At 36.2% G+C, this 14,886-nt stretch overlaps 2 protein-coding genes across 4 annotated transcripts in view; one reads left to right on the plus strand and one right to left on the minus strand.

Annotated features, from left to right (window-relative positions):
* The window catches only part of iav (transient receptor potential cation channel subfamily V iav), a 53,133-nt gene extending 48,337 nt beyond the window's left edge, over nucleotides 1-4,796 (minus strand). Inside the window, exons 1-3 of one of the 3 annotated variants that reach the window (XM_069847143.1) lie at nucleotides 1,045-2,101; nucleotides 857-930; nucleotides 578-712 (exon numbers count right to left, since the gene is read on the minus strand). In XM_069847143.1, the coding sequence (XP_069703244.1) occupies nucleotides 578-690 (113 nt within the window). In that variant the 5' untranslated portion in view covers nucleotides 691-712; nucleotides 857-930; nucleotides 1,045-2,101. Of the gene's footprint in view, nucleotides 1-577; nucleotides 713-856; nucleotides 931-1,044; nucleotides 2,102-4,620 lie in introns of those variants that run through there. The other 2 variants (XM_069847144.1, XM_069847145.1) reach the window with 2 other exon arrangements.
* LOC138714896 (tubulin alpha-1 chain-like) lies at nucleotides 3,094-14,430 on the plus strand. The gene is made up of 4 exons (XM_069847153.1): nucleotides 3,094-3,325; nucleotides 10,729-10,951; nucleotides 12,707-13,008; nucleotides 13,453-14,430. Exons 1-4 carry the CDS (start codon nucleotides 3,323-3,325, stop codon nucleotides 14,275-14,277), a joined length of 1,353 nt encoding a protein of 450 aa, XP_069703254.1. The 5' UTR covers nucleotides 3,094-3,322; the 3' UTR covers nucleotides 14,278-14,430.
* The last annotated feature ends 456 nt before the right edge of the window (nucleotides 14,431-14,886 follow it).

Genomic DNA, 14,886 nt, shown 5'->3' on the forward strand with positions numbered 1-14,886 from the left:
GATCATTCCAAACTCGATACAAAGAATACGTTAAAGCAATAACCAGAGGACACAATACATCTACATATGCCGAACACAAAACTAATGCTAACCACACATACAATAACATAAATACAGACATGGAAATCCTACACATACAACCCAAAAATCAAAAACTCAACACACTAGAACAATATGAAATATACAGACACACCAAAACACACCCTGATCAAATTCTCAACACACAGATCAATTTCAGAACACACACACTATTTGACACCACATTTCAACACTTTTCAACAATCGAACGCACCCACACAACAGGCAGCGAAGTTCGAGATGACGCCGAGATCTAGTAGGCTCTGACGATGGTGTAAAGAAACACCGAAACAGCTGTAAGCAGCACATGCTTACACAATTAACACGAGTAAGATCGCCATTTAATCAATTATTAATGTTATTTCTATGTCGACTACAGAACCATAATATTTTTTGCTTTCTAACGCACAAGAATCATTAGAAAGTTGATAGAGTAAAAGTTGTAGGTATCACTCCCAGTGATTATTATATCATATTAAATTTAAAAAAAGTGACCTACCTGTAAAGTAAACATTCGTCATGATCAGAAGCTTGTGAGATGACACGATCCAAAACAGATCCTTCATTCACTGATGCTCCACGTGATCCTCCCCAGCAAGAGGAATTCCCCATGTGCAAATCATTGCTGAAACATCTGTTAATAGATGAATGCTTGAGTAAAAATGACAATATGTTTTGTAGAAATAATTCTTCATAAATTGTAGGATATGTTATTGAGGACAACTTGTGAAATACTCCATACACAAATCATAGAAATTGAAAAACATTTTTGACTTACCTGTAAAACTGTTTACACAGGATTCTTACTGGACACCTGCTCTAATTTTGTATTGACCACAAGTTTTTTCAAATCTGCATTGGAATTCGTATTATATAAGAATTTGTATAAGCTAACATACATATAAATTATCGGTACTATATTAAATATGTAAATAGTAATAATATGATTCACAGCAAGTCACTTACTCCTAGCCAACATCTGAGTTATGCTACATTTACGAATTCTGTAGAATATTTCTTAAGAGCAAATTACTCGGAGTTACTTTACATTGATCACGCTTTAATGGAAATTGTTTACTTGGATGAATGCAATTTTTTACACAACGAATCATTTTCACTTAAAATCTCTCTGAATTTTAAAACCATTTTTGTTATCATCCCTTGCTCGGAAATGTATTACTGGTATGCATTTTTAATAATATAATTTACGTGGACAATGTAAAACACAGTTTGAAAATTCTTTTCCGTCTTATGTACACGCAAACATTAACACCCTTAATAATATTGTTTATACTGGTAGTTTATTTGGATGAAAACTCGAAATGTATGTTATTTTAAAAGCGAGCAAGAGATAAATCGAGAATTCCACACTCAATGCGTCAGTGCATAGATGCGTGTTTTGCTACCGGTACTAACGTCAGCTCTGTACCTGTCATCAGTTGACACGACCTAGCACTGGGCTGACACGTGATCAGGAGGTCAATACAAGAGCGTTTGGAGGGGACAGGAACATTGTTCTTTCAAGAACGTCGAGCAGTGCTTTGTTATGTAGGCTGTAGAGTGTAGACGCCTGAGATAGTTTGCAAGGAAGGGAGCGAAGTCTAAAAATTCTTCAATTCGTATACAAACAACAATTGTCCTTTAATTAATGATAAGTATCGAATTTTGCAATTGCTTTCGTACATAGTTCATATGTCAATACTACGATACCGTAGGCTACTTTATAACGTGTCCTGTTATTTTCCTTTCTTTCGTTTTTGAATAATTTTTTTTTCTTTTCCTTGGCCGGGTTTCCTCCGAGGTTGGGGCCCTAGGCAGCTGCCTAGTTTGCCAAGGCAGAAGTTTGTCGTTGTGACCATAGTATCCACATTTCAAACGCTTTTAGTCATTTTTCTTCACTTCGTCGTAATCTTCATGGTTCTGTTCCGTACAATGCCACATTCCACACAGAGCACTTCACTAGTCTCTTCATTAGTTCATTTTCCTGAGTTCCGCAGAAGAAATACTTTTTCTTTTAAAAGCTTCCTTGTAATTTAGATAGACCTATCGGTATGTTTGTTTTATAGCTGTTATGTCAATTTATGTGTTGTGTAATTATTCCTGTGTACTGATGATGCCATGAATACTTGTTAATTCCTATGGCTAATAAAATATCGAATCTAATCTAAAATCTAGACATTTTAGAGACGGTTATGCTTATTAACAATTAGCATTACCTACGGTCCGACCGTTTCCATTTCTTCTGAGGAAGAAAAATCCCCTTACCCTTTCTATGGAAGAATGGAATTATTTTCTCCCTTTTATCCTAGTTAATTGTTGGTTAATGTCCCTAACATATCAATTTGGTCACAAGTGGTCAACGGTGTTACAGAGGTCAACATAACGCAAAGTTAGCAGTTGATTCGGCCATACCCAATAGCTTAACATGTAAAAAGGGCAGCAAAACAAATCCGTCGGGTTAGATTATTGTTTTGACAACATTTCATCTTATTGTTGGTTGTGTAAGTCACAGATTACTATGTAAATACTAAATATTCGGATTGGCGCCATTTCATTCAACCCAATATGGCTCATATAGGTGATTTAATTGGATAAATCTGACGTAATGTGTTCTTAATTTACATTGATTTTAAACTGGTGGTTTTAATGTTAAAATTTCAGCATCAATATAATTTTGCGAATATTTCTAATGTTTTTAGTCAAAATATAAGATGCAGAAGAGAAAGTACTTATAAGGACATTTTTTTGTTGCTTGATGGATGGACCGTATATGGTCGAAGGGTGAAGTCATATAATTATTAGATGACGTCATATAAATTCACTATTTGGTATATAATTAAGTAAATTGTAACGCACATAATAAGTAAGAAAAAGTATATAACATTTTATGGTATTAATTAATAATACTACATAATAAGTAATTATTTTTAGAAAGTGGGAATAGAGTATTCTGCGCCAAGTAAAGTTATTTGAAATAACCAATCGTAACGATTCCCTCGAGCAGTACACCAATCGACCAATCTGACACACAGGTCGCACACACACACACACACACACACACATAGCTTGTTTGGGTGACGTCACAAATCTTATAAAAAGAGCCCAATAGTGACATTTAACCGTCATTCGTTTGATTCGCCTAACAACGAGGAAGCTTCATAACCTGCTTCGACGCTTGTTAAGGCATTATACACCTAATTAAAAAATAATTCTAATATTGTACTGACTACTCCGAAGCAGCAATATGGTAAGTATTGACACTATGATCGTTAAATACTTTCTTTTTTACTTTGTTTCGTAAGCTATACGTTTTGTATGGTACAGTCCTGTAGCAGGCGAAGTTTCGTTGACCGGCTAATACGTGTCTCGGTCTAATTACGCATTTTTTTTTATGTAATTTTAAGCGCCGGCCATTTCTTTTAACTTTAAAGACTATTGAATGTGTGAAAGTAAGGTCACATTTATGAAATTGACAAATTTTAATGCTAATAATTGTTTAATGTATTGAATCTTAGGGCATTTGAAAGGATAGAGTAGTGGTGATCCTCATCCTTGAAACGACCGGAATTGAAATCGATTCGTAGGCTACTCCATATAAGTAGGTCTACTGTATCCTATCCTGCCACGCCTTTGGGGTTTTTTTAATATAGAAGGATGATGAGTCATACTTGAAAATGACTTTTTTTTATAGGACGTACTGAACATTAAGATATCGGTAGTCAATGACTTTGTGAAGGTAATTTACTTAAAAGCAAAAGTAAGGCTTTTGTAGAGATGTAATTTAGATTTGGTGGGGAAGTTGAAGCTTCTGGAATTTTTACTTCTGTTGATAATTTAGCTTTTTGTATTTTAACACCTTGCTGTGTGGCGTCTGTCAGACGAAGCAGTATGTCCCAGGTCTAGCTCTTGATTGTAGTTGGTAGGTGAAAGAAAAACATGTGTGGTTAATTTAGTAGCCTATATTACCCTTTAGTCACTAAGAGGGAAGCAACCTTAATTTCGTCTCTTACGGTTTGGAGTCTCCTTAGTAGATACTAGTACGTTGACTTTTAGTGTGAAGGTCTTGAGAAATTTTATGGCTACATTTAAGGAATTTCCACAATCTTTGGTTTCCATTGTTTTAAGATGCCAGAATTAATTTTCCGCATTCCTACTGTTTTCTATGTAACTTAGGTCTAATATATATAATCGCCTCGTCTTCTATTTAATAGAAATGTTTGTTACTAGATGTATTTGAATGCCGTGAATTTAATTGGTGCCGCAAATTGTCTACTGATTTTCAAGGACCTCTTGCGGCAGTGTACTTAATCTAGTTCTAGCTATAGAATTGCCAAACATCTTAAAGAATTTTCGGTTAATCTTCTATCGCGCTATGCACAATATACAGGAGGAAAAGACATTGATTACTATTTGAAAATAACCTCAAAATTGTACCACGTCACCGTAAAGACAAAATGTGAGCACTGCGAGAGCTATAAGTCCACCCGACCCAAATACCTTAGTTGGTTAAACAAGCACAGAGTTGATTCCTTGCATACTCACTTGTGTACCTTAAAACTGTCTTACAGCTCTTTTCTGTCATTCCAACATAGCTATTACATTACGAAAGTTTCACGCTAGTATACTCTCACACTATGCCTTGCATATACGAGTCTGTGATAGGTTAGGTTAGTTTAGGCTTTTGTTATGTCTTGCATGTACGAATCTGCAGGATTTGCAAGCGCTGAGTAAAAGCCTGGTAATTTTTGTTAGTGATGTCGCTTTAAAAAAAAAACTCACGGGCCAGTGGCTAGCGTAATGGCGGACGTACAAATGAAGTTCCATTGTGGAAACTGTTTTTAACTATTTTTCAGTGATTATTGAATTAATACAAGTTTTGTGTTCGGTTATAGTGAAGGACGTGGTACCCAAATACTTGCTGCTTACAAGAGTTGGTTAGTTATTTTAGGCTAACATAGCTTGTACTCTAAAACACTATTCAGACCTTAAACTCTTCACTTATTTCACGGGTTTTTAGGTTGTATGCATCACAAGGTTTCATGCAATATTTCAACATTTTCCGATATAATTTTATTATTTTTACAATCTTCGTTCTTAAAACTTCTATTCATGAAAAGGAACTACATTTTGACAATTTTCTTTCTCAAAATCGCGAGTTACATATCCTTCATAGCCCTTTTTTCAAATGCATAGCCACAAAAAAAAAATCCCTTAAAAATTCAACCATTTTCCATCTTTTAAAATCACCGGAACTAATTCAGCACTAGATTTTCAGACCTTTTGACATAAAAACTCGTGATCCAGTGGCATTAAGCGGGAAAGCACTCCTTTATTTGGTCCAGGGTAAATGTTGATCTACTAAAAGTCATAAGATATGCAAGACATGACAAAAGCCTCAACAAGCATGAAATCTAGCCTATTAAGGGACTGAACTTCGAGTCAGTTACTTTTGATAGCCTATATTTCATATGAGTTCACGAAATATCGTTTGGCAAGTTAGATTGTCAAAGATTAATTTTGCCCTCTGCATTAAAATTTTCCGTAAATTTTTTCTAAATTCTTCTTTTAGAATGATAGAAGTCTGCAGTAACTTTTCTAAATTCTTCTTTTAGAATTATAGAAGTCTGCAGTAACTCTTCACTTGGACAGATTGATTTCTGATACAAGAATAAATAAATTCAATATAAGCAACGAATTGACACTGCATGTACAGCTGTCAAAAGAAAAAGAGGCCGCTCTCCTGAAACAAAGTTCCTTTCTGGTATCTTCGCTACAATTCGGAGACAGGCGATGTTACACGTTGTTGGACCACGTTGCCTGATATCTACAGTTATAATTGAAGTATCCTGTGTGTTACTCCATAACGTAATGGTAGCATTTAGGCCTCTTAATCATGAGGTCCTGCATTAGACAACCTCGTGCTTTTTATGTTATTTTTTGTTCTGTTTTTGAGAGAGACAAACTATACATAAAGGCTCCTTTCTTTTTTACGATTATTTTAGTAATTAACAACAGGTTCATTAATATATTATGCCATGACTTTATCATTATGATATTGTGGCTGCAAATGGAAAGAAAAAAGATTTTATTCTCAATAAAAGTATCTTTCGTAGCATAAACAAAACAAATTTACTGGCGTCGGCCTTAAAACATTCAAACAATTAAGCATTCAAAAAACAAAACAAAAAGCCACAATTCAATATTTAGTCTATCTTCCTCGTATCTCGATCATCTTGCAGTCGAGTGGGCATGGAATTGACTAGTCTTTGCAAATGGTGACTGTTCTTAGACACGATATTCCAGGCATTCTGAACATGTGTTCTATCCATGGGCAGGTCTTTCATTACAAACCCAGCAATCTCCAGTCTTCCCTATTTTCTGCCTTCCTCTTAGTCTCCGCATATGATCACATATCCTAATGTCGTCTATTATTCTTTTCAACCAGAGACCCAACCAATTCCTTTTTCTCTTTCTAATCAGTTTCAGCATCATTCTTTCTTCATTCACTTTTTCAAACACAATTTTATTTCTTATTCTGTCTGTCCACTTCACACGCACCGTTCTTCTCCACATCCATATTTCAAATGCTTCTGTTCGTTTCTCTTCATTTCGTCGTAATGTCCATGTTCCTTCCCCATACAATGCCGCACTCCACACAAAGCACTTCACTAGTCTCTTCCTTAGTTCTTTTTTCAGAGGTCCACAGAAGATCCTTCTTCTATTAAAAGCTTCCTTTGTTCATGTTTGCAGTTTTTCTTGGGAAGGATAGGCCTAAATGCGGTAACATCTCGTTGCTTTCCGCACACCACTATCTCTTTCGCATCTTATTAAATTCCAGGGGGCCCAAGCGTGGAGATGAGGAGAGTGGATTTGATTAATTGGGCCCTCCGGACTTCAACGAAAGTCATGGCAAGGGTTAAATATTAATTCTATCAGGATGTTTGACCCGATCAGAGACCGGGAAATCTCAATTAGCCTTTGCCCCCCGCATCCTGGACTAGCTTCTACGAATCATCAGAAAATCTTAGAGTGTGATTGGGCCAATTTTTCCGAAAATGTTTCCACACTTTTGCCCTCGTAGCTTAGCAGACTAACGTCGGAATTTAGATGTCAACGTCTCAGGTTCAATTCCTCGTTACTCCTTTTCATTTTATTGTAGTTCAAGATAGTATAATGTAATAATACAAAAAGAAAAACTAATACCAGTATTATGCAACTGGATTTTTCCAAACCTAATATTAAATTTGTTATTTATATCGCTAAAGAACGATAACAGAATATAAATGATAAATATCGGTTTGTTTAATTAATATAAGATATATAATACGTATTTAATTATCTAAATAAAATAACCTATTTTACAAAGAAAGATGGTTATTTGTGTTGTAGTAATTACATAAAATACAGATTATTTATATTGCGAAAGAACAATAATATAAATAACTTGAATATTATTCATATCGGAATTTCACAGATTTATTAGATGTATTTAAGAAATTGTAGAAGAATAGTAATTAGTAACAGTGTCCTATTATTCTTCTTGGAGCCAAATTTGTAACTTTTAAAAGTGTGGTTACTATGTTGAAGTGTATGTGTTGCAATGGATGCTTGATTTGTTATGTGAGTCAGTTATGGGATGCTTGATGTCGCAATGTCGTAATTATAGTTTGATTGTGTTTGTGTGACTATTGTGTATTAATTTGATGTATGGTACGGAAAGCTGCATATGTGTTATAGAAGTGTTACGTATGTGTGTTAATGTTTTTGTATGTTTCAAATTGATAACTGATATTTGTTTTGCAATCGCAATGCCTAATTTACGGATTGTTTGTTTTGTTTACATCGCGTAAGCTAATTTAATTTTCTTTTCCATTTCTCTTTATGCTTATCTTTTTTGTGTATGAAACTATAGCCCTAACATAGCCTACATATGTAAAATGGGGCTAACCCCCATTGGAGATAAAATAATAATAATAATTATTCATAACGTTATAAAACGATAAGAGAATACAAATGATTACTTGAATTTTATTCATATCTCTAAAGAACGATAACAAAATATAAATAACTTGATATCCATAAAGAATGATAACTGGATATAAGTGATAATTTGAATATCATTTACATCGCTAAAGAAAGATTAAAAAATAAAATGAAAACTTGAAGGCCCGAACCCACAACCTTTGAATCATTAAACAAGCACTCTACCGCTGGTCTACGAGGTGCAGATATGGAACACTTTCATAGTTCCGGAACTGCTTGTACAAGCACATGCATCGTGTAACATTGCCGCGACCCGAAGTGGACTTTGAAAATATTCGCTGTTCACGAGTGTGGCCACTTTTTATATATATAACTGTACATAAAACATCTATTTAAGTTCCTGGAGTAAGTGCTGGGCGATTAAGCTTTCTGCTTCTGTCAAAGTGGCGACGTGTGCAGTAGAAGAATCTGTAAGAATAGAAAAGTGCAAGTACAGATTTTATTTAATTTATAGGGAGAGTCAAACCTAAGGAAGATATTATCTCTGGGTACTAATCTCCCAAGCAGATCGCCACCCCTTGTGGATAATGCTCTTGCAGTCTCATGGCATCTTCATTTCGCATTAAGCCTGCAGCTTGTGGCCATCAGTGCTTTGTAAGCATATTTTTTCGTCTCTGTTTTGGGTGTCTGACTTCACTTTCCTTCTGGTTTCCAATATAATTAACTTCACTAACGTGTTCTCGTACTATTAATCTGTTCATTCCATTTAATTTTCCTACAAATTATTAAATTGCTCACAGGTTCAATTATGCATTCGTCCCTAATTGTCTCTTCTGGTTTTTGTGTAATTCTTCTCGGCTAATGGAATAATGTAGTTTTTACATCTTACTAACCCCTCTTCTTAGGTTGATACCTCTTTTAGTTTGATTGCTACAGCAACAGCTATCGCGTATGTAGCATCTGATCTTCTCTTGAGACCTGATCGGCATGGGAGACCCTACTGGTAAGCTACAGCAGATATAACTCAAGTTCAAGGATGTACAAGCTCCACCACGGCAACAAGGTAGAGGTATCATCTGAGCGATTATTTATATGCATACCTACGGAAAAAAAGATAATCTTACTCTGAATTTCAGAGCAGTTACTCGAAATGTTCTCTATTCTTTTCTACACCCATTAGATCGATGTGAAGTTCTGGGAAAACGAATACACGAGGTTGGAAAAACCTGACACACAAATTGCCACACAGGAATACTGGCAACTTGGATTTAAGGTCCATCGAGGTCACAATGCATGGGTTTTCTTTTAGTTACTACCACGCATTTAGTCTGTCTGAACCCTTGAGAAATACTGAACAGTACAGCAACGTATTTTCCACGAAGAATTTGTATGAGCTTTTATAGTAAAGTAGAAGAGGCAAGACCTGTCCTGTGACCATATCACCAATAGGTATGGAAGAGGAAGATAGATTTAATCTGAGATGAACTTCAGTGTCAGTAGATTCGTATATTATAAATATGAAACAAACTTTCTAATAGCTCATTCTTTCCTTTATCGCAAAGTTCAGTTGCCAGGTCTTGTCTCCTCATCTATACTTTCTAGAGTGTAAACAACCATACACACATTGTTATAAACTGTAATGAATGGCGAAAAATAAGTTTCATGTTCTTTAAGAAGTGACATCTCAACTATTAATATGCAATATTGAGGATGAGATACTGGGTAACTTTCGGTGCTGGACCCCGGACTCATTTCACCGGCATTATCACCTTCATATCATTTAGACGCTAAATAACCTAAGATGTTGATACAACGTCGTAAAATAACCTACTTAAATAAAAAAAATTGAGGATGAGCTCCAGCAAGTGTCCCAGAACTTCATACGGCTAAATCTGGAGAACAGATCGCCAGTAAGGGAAGTTACCTGCATGCTTATTTCACAGCAGCTGCTCTGTCTACTTCCTGCCTGGTGACTCACTTCCAAGCCAATCATAATGAAATGTGCATTCGACACTCGCGTATTTAGCACAACAAACCTAAATTACACTTATTAACTCGCTCAATTCTGCCAAAATTAAATGTGCAATCGACAGCCCTCACGTGTAATAATTACACCAATAAATTTAAAATGACCATACTTAGCACAATACAACACACACCTCTGAATGTAACACTACTGGAGACCCAAACTCTCCTCCTTCACTTCCTCACTCACAGACGTTATCTGCCTATTGAACATACGTAGATTCATTTTCCAGGTTTTCAGCATATTTCGTCATAGCCATGCAGTCTGAAGTGTTATTCCTTACCCACAGTGTGTGTTTGGTAGTCAACTTCGGATCGCATCCCACTGTAAGCAAAGAAATAGGGATAAAAAGATGGTGAGTGAGATAGAGAGATAGAATGGAATTCTACTGCTTCCTAGATGGTGGTTTCGTGTTCCACTTTGCTAGGTGTCAACCCCCTACTTCCTAATGGTGGGGATAGTGGGTGAAGCTTTTACGATCTGTTCTTTCAGATTTTCCCCTTCATACTTTCATACATCGCTAACAATGTGTGTATAATGTATGGGTAAAGTTATTTCCCATTTGCTTGGGTAAGTGATGCATTTATAGATTATAAATGTATATTACTACTTCCGTAACTTTCTTCTTTTTTTTTTTCCAGCGTGAATGTATCTCTGTCCACGTTGGTCAAGCAGGTACTCAGATTGGTAATGCCTGCTGGGAGCTGTACTGCCTAGAACATGGAATCCAACCTGATGGACAGATGCCATCAGACAAATCTGTTGGAGGTGGTGATGATAGTTTCAACACTTTCTTCAGCGAAACTGGTGCTGGAAAGCATGTGCCAAGAGCAGTGTTCGTGGATTTGGAACCAACTGTTGTAGGTGAGTTATGTAAACTGTTCTAACTAAAGATGAATTTTCAGCCTTATTCTCAGTGTTTCACATTCTAAATAATGGATTAATAATATCGACTATAGTGTTCCTGTGCAGACTGGTCGCAGGTAGTAATGTTCAGGTGGCTTAATGACAGTAGTGTGGAGTGCCTGTTCCTGGGCAAACTACTGTAAGGATGGGTGGTATGGGTCTGCATAGTGCAATATGTTTGTATGCCAGCATGTAGTCACCTGCCACTCACAAGCAGGTTTTGTTAGGTAGAGGTTGGAGATCAGTCTGCATAGGAAAATTGTATATTCTGAAGCTCTGAGTGAAAGTAATTCAATAATACTGTCACCACAGTCTACTATATACAGTTGCGAAGCTCAATATGTAGTAAAAATGCAAACATGGGTAGTAGCCCACTACTAGGATCGCTACTATCGCCTCATCATCACAGATCTCTCCTAGCAGATGACAAAATATGTTACACTTTCGTTGTTGTGTTCTTTTGGAAAAATTAGCACCTTCCTTCCATTATTGAAATTTTAAATGGATTAAGTTCATTTATTATTTTAATGAAGTATATTAAATTCCACCATAAACTCGCAGATACCTGCAAGAAATGGGTTAATATTATTTTTGTTTGTGCAAAACAAACTGAAATTTACTATAATCGCTTCACTCATTCAAGGTTATAGCGATAATGAACTATGAAACCAATAAATATTAATTTGCATTTCCCTTTACAACAATAATAATGGAAATATGAATTAATGGGAGTAACTTACGTGTACCGGTACTTGTAGTAGTTGACAAAGTTGGATGAGGTTAAGCAATAATAATCACACCAGAATTGGAAATAAAACGTGATCAGTAAAGTTCATTAAAACAAACGTAATTTTTCTACGTCTTTAGTAAAATAACACATAAAAATAATAACAAAATTAATAAGTAGCTACAATTAAAAATATATCCTCTGAAAAAAAAAGTAGACCTAACCTTTATGTCTATGGAAATTTAGCAGCCTAAGTGACAGAACTTTGACCGGTATCTAATGTCCTTTTGGTTAGACTGAAACATATCATTATGAAATTTAAAGATATATGTATTCTAACAGTCACGAAGAACTTCAAATTAACAGTTTTGTTTCTGCACAGCATTCTTGTGGAAACCCAGGAACCTTTCTGAATCTTTCGGAAATCGGTAAAAGGATAACTCTGGCCTCTTTCTCTTACTGTTGCTACAATTTATAGCACTACAAACGTCTCCTCCTTGTACCATATTATTATTCCAAATATTATATTTTAGCCATTAACATATTTTCATTATAACCAATAACGAACATTTCACAAGCATCAATGTGAAATACGGAACGAGCTAGCACTCGACACAAATACGACACAGTCCAAAGTCGACCATGGACAATCTATTGTTTCTAGTTGCTAACAGCTTGGAGTGCTTTATCACGAGATTTGCAAAAAAACACCTCAAGTTTCGCGACTGTATATAGTAGACTGTGCTGTCACCTTATCAGTCTGTCCTTGTTGTCTGGTGATATTTTCTGAAGCAATTAAGGAATGTAATGTTTCGTATGTTCAAAGTTAACTTTATATTGTATTTCAATAATCCACACTTGCATGTATTGCTGTTATTGGTCAGTGATTTAATTTCCCCTCCCCCTCACAACTGTTTTCGTGTCATTCTCTCTCTCTCTTTTCAATATCATGCATTTTTTGTCACTCTTGATTGCTTATATTGCAGATGAGGTGCGAACTGGAACATACCGCCAGCTGTTCCATCCCGAGCAACTGATCACTGGGAAGGAAGATGCTGCAAACAACTATGCCCGAGGACACTACACAATTGGCAAGGAGATTGTGGATCTAGTGCTCGACCGGATCAGAAAACTGGCTGACCAATGCACAGGCCTTCAGGGATTCCTGATCTTCCATTCCTTTGGTGGAGGGACTGGTTCTGGCTTCACCTCCCTGCTCATGGAGAGGCTGTCGGTGGATTATGGCAAGAAGAGCAAACTGGAGTTCGCCATTTATCCTGCTCCACAGGTAACACAAATGTCTTGACATTGAACAAATACCAGTCTTGTTCCGAAGAAAGTATTGATGTAAGTTCATCTAAAAAGCTAGTTTAGATATCTGGTAAACACGAAACTTGTGATCTGGGAGAAAATTGAAGAGTACAAATAAATGTTTGCAGTGATAATGCAAGAATTTTTCTGCAAGAGTTTAGAGATTTTCAGGATTAACTAAAATTTGGAGAACTGTACTTCATCTCAAGTTCTCTTTTTTACTAGATTGTAAGAGCATTGCAGTTAGCATTGTTCCTATGCATAAGTAATGCAATTCATGCATAACGAAATGCTTAAATTTTAAGTGCTATTGTTTTTTTTTTTTGTAACATTAATTGAATGATTCCACAATTGTTCATAATGTTACTGTTCTTACAAGAACCATAGAAGTTGAAGTTTATCTAACTGTGGCTTTTTATAGGTATCAACTGCGGTAGTAGAGCCATACAACTCCATCCTGACTACTCACACAACCCTAGAACATTCTGACTGTGCCTTCATGTGCGACAATGAAGCTATTTATGACATCTGTCGCCGCAATCTCGACATAGAGAGACCCACTTACACCAATCTTAACAGGTTGATTGGTCAGATTGTGTCTTCAATAACTGCTTCACTTCGATTTGATGGTGCCCTGAATGTAGATCTCACAGAGTTCCAGACCAATTTGGTGCCATATCCCCGTATCCACTTCCCTTTGGTTACCTATGCTCCAGTCATTTCGGCAGAAAAAGCTTACCATGAGCAATTATCTGTAGCAGAAATCACCAATGCTTGCTTTGAGCCTGCTAATCAGATGGTGAAATGTGATCCTCGCCATGGCAAGTACATGGCCTGCTGCATGCTGTACCGTGGAGATGTTGTGCCTAAAGATGTGAATGCTGCAATTGCCACAATCAAGACCAAGCGTACTATTCAGTTTGTGGACTGGTGCCCAACTGGTTTCAAAGTTGGTATAAACTACCAACCACCCACTGTTGTTCCTGGAGGTGATCTGGCAAAGGTGCAGCGTGCAGTCTGCATGTTGTCAAACACCACAGCTATTGCTGAAGCCTGGGCCCGCCTTGATCACAAGTTTGACTTGATGTATGCTAAGAGAGCCTTTGTACATTGGTATGTAGGAGAGGGAATGGAGGAAGGAGAGTTCTCAGAAGCTCGTGAAGATCTTGCAGCTTTGGAAAAGGATTATGAAGAAGTTGGCATGGATTCTGTTGAAGGTGAGGGAGAAGGTGCAGAGGAGTATTAAAGAGGATATTACATACTTCGTCATTCCACTTTTGTATTGCATTTTTCTTTGACATTGAAATGTGTGCCATAAAAATTTGTTAAATGCTTTTGTAATACCAGTTTTCTTTGGAAAATGTAAATTTTTTTAAATAAATGTTTGCAGATCAAATAACCTTTCTCTGTGGCCATTTAAATTTCACTTCTTTCATATGGTAAAGATAATGTCAAATCTTTAATATACAGAGTGTAACAAAAGTTTCTGGTACAGTGACAATTTTTTTATTTATTTATTTCAAATATTTGATGGTAAATATCACATTTTGAGCCAAATTCTTAATAAAGGATTGCATCACACCACAATCAAGTAATACCAACTCCTACACCACAAAATTTGGTCATGGTTCCTGAGAAAATGGAAACTGAACATGAGAATAATTTTTAACCTACTGTTACAGAAACTTTTGTTACTCTGCATTTCATTTGGTAGTATTATCAAAATCTTCATGATGGTGGGGGGGGGGGGGGTTGTTGTGTTCTTATACTAATGGATGTGTTTAATCTCTGTAATTTCGAGTTCCCACTATTGGTTTGGTATTCAATTTCCAAAAATGAAATTTTTTTTTTTTAC

Source organism: Periplaneta americana, chromosome 15, assembly GCF_040183065.1.
Source record: "Periplaneta americana isolate PAMFEO1 chromosome 15, P.americana_PAMFEO1_priV1, whole genome shotgun sequence".
Lineage (NCBI taxonomy): Eukaryota > Metazoa > Arthropoda > Insecta > Blattodea > Blattidae > Periplaneta > Periplaneta americana.